Genomic DNA, 7382 nt, shown 5'->3' with positions numbered 1-7382 from the left:
GAAGTCCAATATCTACGGGTGGTGGATTTTTATACAAAAATTAAAAGGAAAAAAAAATAAAATTTCATAAATACATTTTCAAAGAGAGACACGAATAAAAAAACAGTGAAAGGAGAATAAACCCATTTAAGGAAAAGTGAGATGTAATAGTATTTATAATTAGATAAAGTAGGAATACAAAATACTAAATGAATAAAAATTAAATAAAAAACAGAAAAACAAAAATGTTTCATAAGTTTTGAGATTTAAAAAATAAAAAGTTAAAGACTTTTCAGTTGAAAAAGAAGAAAAGAAATTTGAAAAGAACTTTTTTTGGATAATTGGTTATGAACAAGCAATTAACATTGTTCGAGAAACTTACTCCTTTACTTAATTGTATTCAAAACGTAAACTTAAAAAATGAATTTAAAAAATGTATTGAAGAAAAAGAATTTATTAATACTTTACAAGATGGAGAACATACAAAATTCATTGACTTGGTTATTCAATTATTTTATTCTACACAAATATCTAAAGCAAATTTATTATTAGACCTTATTGAAGATATGTTAGCAAATGGATATATTAGACATATCCCATCGCCAACATATCCAGATGTTATTAATGAGTTACTTTATAAATTACTCACTGCAAATTTTCCTAAAACATCTACAGAAGAGTATTGTCGTTGTTTATCAACATTTATCTGTTCAACATTTACTGAAATGCATGGTGTACAATTACAAAATACGGTAAGTAAATTATTAAGTTGTAAGCAAACATTATATCACACAAACGTTGTAACATTATTTGCTGCAAAATATAAGTCTTCAATAGAAACAAATAGTGATATTAAATATAAAGATGTTATAGTATTTATGCGTTCAATAGCATATATGATTTCTAAACATACAGAAAATTCAATTTATTATTTAACATTATTTATTACTCAATGTTCAGAAGAACTTAAGAAAGACTCGCCTCAAAGAGTTCAAAATATTATTGATATTATTTCTCCAGAATTAGGATTTTCAGAAGTAATTGATTTGATTGAATTATGGAGATGTATTATTAAATATTCCTTATTTCAGTTAATTCCATGGTTAGGGATTTGTATTAAAAGTGTTTCATTAAATCCAAATAAAGCTGCAATAACAGCTATTAATGAAACAATTTCCAGTGAAAAATTACCAAGATTATTTATATATGGTGATTATCAAATCAATCAATTTGATATATTTAAGAATATTGTTTCTATATTACTTCAATTAATTAATAACAATGATTTAATCGCTCTTGGTTTATTAGCAGAAATTATGAGAAGTCTTGCATTATTTAATGACGATATAATAAATAAAGAGAATTATTATTATGACACATTCACAAAACACCAAGCCCTTAAAGAACAAATTAAGGAGTGTGTTGTTTTATTTAATCAAAAAGGGTTTTCAGGTATTGATAAATTAATTCAAATCGGATGTATTAGTTCCAATGCAAAAAGTATTGCCAGGTTTTTAATGAGTGATGCATTATCACCAGAAAAAGTTGGGAATGTTTTGTGTAAAAATAATACATTATGTAAAGAATGTTTAGAAGAATATATTATGAATTTAGATTTATATGATATGGAACTTGACCAAGCAATGAGAAGATTGTTTTACCGATTTCAAATGGTTGGAGAATCACAAATTGTTGAAAGAGTTTTTGGGTTATTCAGTAAACGATATCTTCAATGTAATATAAAATATAAAGACATTTTAACAGAAGAAAAAGTAGAACAATTTTCTACTACCCTATTAATTCTTGCAACTGAATCACATAACTCCAATGTAAAATTAAAAGTTGTTGATACTTTTGAAAAATTTAATAATATAATTTGTAAGGACTTTCAAATTCAATATGAAACTAAAGAATTATTACAAATGTATCGTAGAGTTCAAAATACACCATTTGTTCCAAGGTCTATTTCACCTATTACTCGACCAGTTAATATATTAAATGAACCTTTCATTGTTCAACCAATTAAAATGACAAAAAGTATTGCATTTTGTATGTTTGAAATTGTTTGGAAACAAATAACCCAAATAAAAAATTTTACAACAATTCATTCAAATTTATTATTCACAACACTTCAAACTGGTTGTTTATTAGAACGAAATGAAATAAAAGAAATAAGTACATTAATAGAAAAAATCTCAAATTCAGACCTATCTTCAAAATTCACAGAGCAAGACGTTATTTGTATTGGAAGAGTTATTATTAGTATGTCTGAATGTTATACTTTATTAAAACAAGCTTGGGAACCTCTATTAAGTATTGTAATAAATATTAAAATTATAAATCAAGCAAGGGATACGAATTCAAGAAATTCATTTAAAATAAATGAAAGAAAACAATTAAGAGAACCAATATATAATTTAATGTTTAAAATAAATGAATCTCAAATACAAAAAATTGATTTAAATCATTTAGCTACAGTAAATGATCCTGAAAATTTATTTAAAATGATTGACTTTTCATTATTAGAACAAACACTTCAAACATTGGAAATATCTGAAGATGTAGTTTATAGTGATTATATTAAAGGATTAATTGGAGTTATTAAAAGTCGTATTAATGATTTCCCTATTATCCCATTACAATATTTATTCTCTTCTGCTTCAAAAAATTATTTAAGACCTTTAAATTCAATTACTGAAGAAATATTAAATCAAATTATCAACTGTTTTGTTGCTTGTTCATTTCATCCTTATTCAAAAGTAAGTTATCTCTCTTTAGATTATCTCAAACAAGTTATTCAGTTGTATCATTCTCATTATAATGCTTTTATTCCAATTATTTCAGACAGTCAAGATATTAATATTCGATTTAAAGCTTTAACTAATTTATTTGATTGTGATGTACCTAAAAGTGAAGTAGATATATTATATGATAGTCTTCAAGTAATTCCTGATATTAGTGGTGATGTAGTAGATTTAGCATTAGAAAAAATTGTTTATTTATTTTTAAATTATCCACATCAAAACAAGATAATTTCAGTTTATTCTTTATTAGTCCATGAAACAACCAACATTAATCTTCTTAATCCAATTAACCAATGTATTATTCAATTCATCAAAGAAAATGAAGTCAATACGTTATCTCTTCAAATGATTGCTGTTGTAGCATCAAAAATTACTGATTCTTCAGTTGGAAAAGAATGTTTTAAAATCATTGAAGAATGTTCTGAAGAAATAAATGATGATTTATGGATCAATAGATTGCTTAATAGTCGTGACGAACATTGGATTAAAATTATATTTCCAAATATTTTTATGAGTAAGAAAATGAAAAAATGGAAGAATGAACTTGTATCTTATTCATTATTTATTTTATTAACGAGTACTAAAGAAGTTCAAGAAATTATTTTTAAGTTATTAGAAGTAGAATTTCAAGAAAATCCAAATATTGCTGTTCAATTTATTAATGAATTATCAGAATATATTTTTGTTGGTGTAGTTGATAATTCACCAAAGAAAAAAATAATTAATAGTACTTATGATAATTGTAATCTGGAAGAATGTTATGAATGTAAATGTAAAGTTAATTGTTTAAATAAACAATGTGTATATTGTCAACATAAATATTGTGATAAATGTATTGAAATATTTAATTCTCACCAATGCAAATTAACTATTCCTTCATTAAGTTCTCTTGCTAAAATAGACATTGAAATTAATGAAGAAATCATTGAATATTTTTATAGACTTTGCTCTGCATTATTACGTTCTTCATGCTCAGAATTAAATATATTCAATTGTTTAATTAAGACAATACATACTTGGAGAAATCTTTATCTCAATAACTCATCTATTATTCTAAGAGATAACATAATTCAAAAACATTACACTAAGTTATATATTGCCCTAATCTCATTACTATTTGAAATAGGAACAAAAGAACAAACAGATATTACTTCAATGGTTATAGAAGAATCTAAAGACATTCTAATTCTTTTTGTACAAACAATTTCTCCATCAACATACCTCCCAGAAGAACTTATTTTGACTTTATTAACAAAAGTACTAACCATTTCATCAGATGAATTAGTTTGTTGTTGTAAATTATTTTCTTTAAAAAAAATAATAATAATCATTCTTATCAATTAGTTTAAAGAAATGTATAGTATTATTCAGCCATATTTGATAGAGACTATTCTTACAAATATCCAACCTATAAGAAAGGTTATTGCAGAGATTATGAAACGAAATTGTCAATTTAAATAATTATTATTTCATTACTTTTTTGTTTCATTTATTAATATAAATCTAAAAAGATCAGACTTATACAAATATCAACACGTTAAATCAGTTCTAACATGGAATTTATATATCATCACTTCTATTTTATTTTTTTCTCTTAATTTTATTCTTCATAAAACCAAAAAGAAAATATAATTATGGGTTTTCATTTTTTTATTAAAATTTTAAAAGAATTTTATTAATAAATTATTCTTTTCATAATTTATTTTTCTTTGTTAATAATTTTATGATTTTTTTATCTTTACCAAAATGTTAAGAAAATGACTACACAAGAACATTCTTATGAGTCACTCAACACATCCCATTGCAGGTAATGTCTCCATACTTAGTGTATTTAACAAATTTCTTGTACTGAAGGAATTGTTTCATTTGTTTTTATGTCCTAATAATTCCATAATATTCTCATTGTTTCAAACCCATAATGAAACGTTAGAATAAATTAAGGTTTGTTACAATGAGTATAATACAATTTTCCTCATACAGAAGTCAACTAATGAAGTTGAGTCATGTATTTTTTAAAGAAGATGAAAGAACATTTTCTTTGTATATTTGTTTAGTCATCTTTACAATAAATAAATCAGTATTTGGTACAGTTTTTAAGGCATCTTGCACTAATGAAAGAAAAAAATAATTTACTATAATAAGGTCTCTGTATTTAAATAACTTATACTAATCATTGTGAACTTCATTGTCACAAAAAAAATACATGTCATTAATCCAATCTTGCTGATCGTCTCTATCTTTAATACCAAGAGAAAATTGAAATTCAATTAATGTAATAAAAGGAAATTGATTCTTAAATTGCTACTCAACATTTTCATATGCTTCAAATTCACACAGGTTATAAGAAACATCCTTTAGTTATATAAAATTTCTCTGTTTGCACTGTTTCTGGTAGTTTTTTAGTGTTTTAATTAAGTCATATACACTTCCCCTTAGTTCATATCTTTCTTTAGGAGCAGTCAACAAGAGTAAATTGATGTAGTAAGTTTTTTCTTGATACAAACAAACACAAAATAAACAAACAAAACAAAACAAAAGATACACCACCTCATTTTGTTTCTTTTCTTTCTTTTTCTACACAAAGTTTTTAAAAAAAAAAGTTAATGAATAACAAAGATAGGAATGAAAGTAAAAAGGGAAAATCAATGTTAGATTAAATTTGATTAAAATAAAGTACTTAGTGATATTAAATATGCAAATCAAAAAGAAAAGAACTTAAAAAGAAAAAGTATCGATTTATAAGATCTTTAAGGAAAAAATCTTATTAACACTATTGTTATGACTTACCAAACTACAAGAAAAACATTTTTAATACCAACAAAAAGAATTACACAATTTGGAAGAACAACATATCATCTAAATCAACCACAAATTAGATTAATTCAAACAATTGAAGGAACCAAATATGTTGGAGTATCATTTTCATCTTCATATTCAGCAAATAAAATTATTCTTGAAGCACAAAAACAAATGTTAATAGATGAAGAAGGAGAGAAATTATTTTGTTTATATAATTTACCATTTTATTTTGATGATCAAACAGAAGTATTGTTTGTTATTATTTAAAAGAAATAAATAAAATTATCTAATAGAAATAGAAATACAAATACATTTTATTTATTTTGTTTAACATATGGATATTCTCCTGTTTATGAAATATTAAATAAAAAATATTGTAAAGAATATAAACCAATTGAAGTTTTTCTTCAATATTTAAAAACATATCAAATTAATTATGAAATTATTGGATTTGAATATCTTACTGTTTTAAAATCAATACCAGAAGAATGTAGAGATTTTAGAAGTTCATTAGCACGTGTTAGACAAGAAGAATTTGAATGGGCAACAAATAATTTTGATAAAAAAATTCTTGAAGAGAATGAATATGTTTATATAGAATCAGAACCTCCTATTACAGAATTTAATTTAGATAAAATTCGAATTAATGGAAGATATGGAACTGATATGTCTATGAAAACTATTGTTCATTTACCATCTGATTCAATTGAAGAAGTTATTAAGAATTTATTTACTAAATTACATACTATGAAACCTTCTATATTTAATGAAAATGCACAACCATCAGATTTTGTTTTAAAAGTTAGAGGATTTAATGAATTTATTATTCCTTATAAACGTGATGGAAGTAAATATTGTTTAAGTGATTTTGATTATATTAGAAAATGTATTCATCTGAAACTACCTATTGATGTAGTTTTATTTAATAGAGAAAATATGCATCATAATTTATGGAATGAAAATACTATTAAAATGATGAAATATTTTGATCAATTTGTTGGAAATAATAATTGGAATCTTATTCAAGATGAAACTCGTTGTCTTTCTCAAAGAGAATGTCAAACTCCTGTTTGTATTCAAATTATTTCAGCAGAAAGAATTAAACATTATAAAATAACTAAATTAAAAGATGACAGTGAAATAGTAAACCTTGAAGAAGATTTAAAAATTTATATTACTGGTTCATTACATTATGGAACTCGTTTATTAGTTAGACAAGAATTTACACCAGTATATCAAATTAAAGAAGGTAAATTACATTTAGATTCTCCTATAATGATGACATTTAATATACTCATATCAACTCTTCCTAAAGAAACAAGACTAACATTATCAATTTATATGACAGATTCCCCTATTAATTTACAAGTATTAGAAATTAATAAAAAAGACATTTGTTTAGCAACTATTAATTGTAAATTAGTTGATTATAATGGTTATTTTATGAAAGGATTATTTAACGTTGGAATGTGGGAAAGAACTGAACCAAATCCTATTATGATGTGTTGTGAAAATACTTCTTCAAACACCTGTAAATTACATTATCGAATGATAGAATTTAATAAACCTGTTAAAATGAACACATTTATTGCAAATGAACAAGAGTTAAATACTAACATAACAGGTTCTGTTAAGATTGATTCTGAACATACACTAAGATTTAAATATGCTGTTGAAGCTGATCCATTAACAGTACTTAGTCAAGAGGATTGTAGATTATTATGGACATATAGATCTTTAGTAATGAAAACAAAACCCCGCTCTATAGCAAGGTTAGTTTCTGCTGTTGATTTTACTCAA

General features: G+C 24.0%; 3 protein-coding genes across 3 annotated transcripts; all 3 read left to right on the top strand.

The window, feature by feature from the left end:
* Window positions 1–326: 326 nt before the first annotated feature.
* Window positions 327–4244, top strand: ENU1_206270 (Sec7 domain containing protein; the record flags this gene model as incomplete). Its single annotated transcript, XM_008862261.1, has 2 exons — window positions 327–4067; window positions 4128–4244. The coding sequence occupies 2 exons, from the start codon at window positions 327–329 to the stop codon at window positions 4242–4244; spliced, it is 3858 nt and encodes a 1285-aa protein (XP_008860483.1).
* Window positions 4245–5561: 1317 nt separating this feature from the next.
* Window positions 5562–5849, top strand: ENU1_206260 (phosphatidylinositol 3-kinase 1, putative; the record flags this gene model as incomplete). The annotated part of the gene is made up of 1 exon (XM_008862260.1): window positions 5562–5849. The coding sequence occupies one exon, from the start codon at window positions 5562–5564 to the stop codon at window positions 5847–5849; it is 288 nt and encodes a 95-aa protein (XP_008860482.1).
* Window positions 5850–6248: 399 nt separating this feature from the next.
* On the top strand, window positions 6249–7367 carry ENU1_206250 (phosphatidylinositol 3-kinase 1, putative; the record flags this gene model as incomplete). Its single annotated transcript, XM_008862259.1, has 1 exon — window positions 6249–7367. A coding segment is annotated over one exon (1119 nt), but the record flags the coding sequence as incomplete, so codon positions are not given.
* Between the last annotated feature and the right edge of the window lie 15 nt (window positions 7368–7382).

Source organism: Entamoeba nuttalli, assembly GCF_000257125.1.
Source record: "Entamoeba nuttalli P19 unplaced genomic scaffold asmbl_9824, whole genome shotgun sequence".
Lineage (NCBI taxonomy): Eukaryota > Evosea > Mastigamoebida > Endamoebidae > Entamoeba > Entamoeba nuttalli.
Note: the sequence above shows the minus strand (reverse complement) of the source record. Positions and strands in the feature narration are given on the sequence as shown.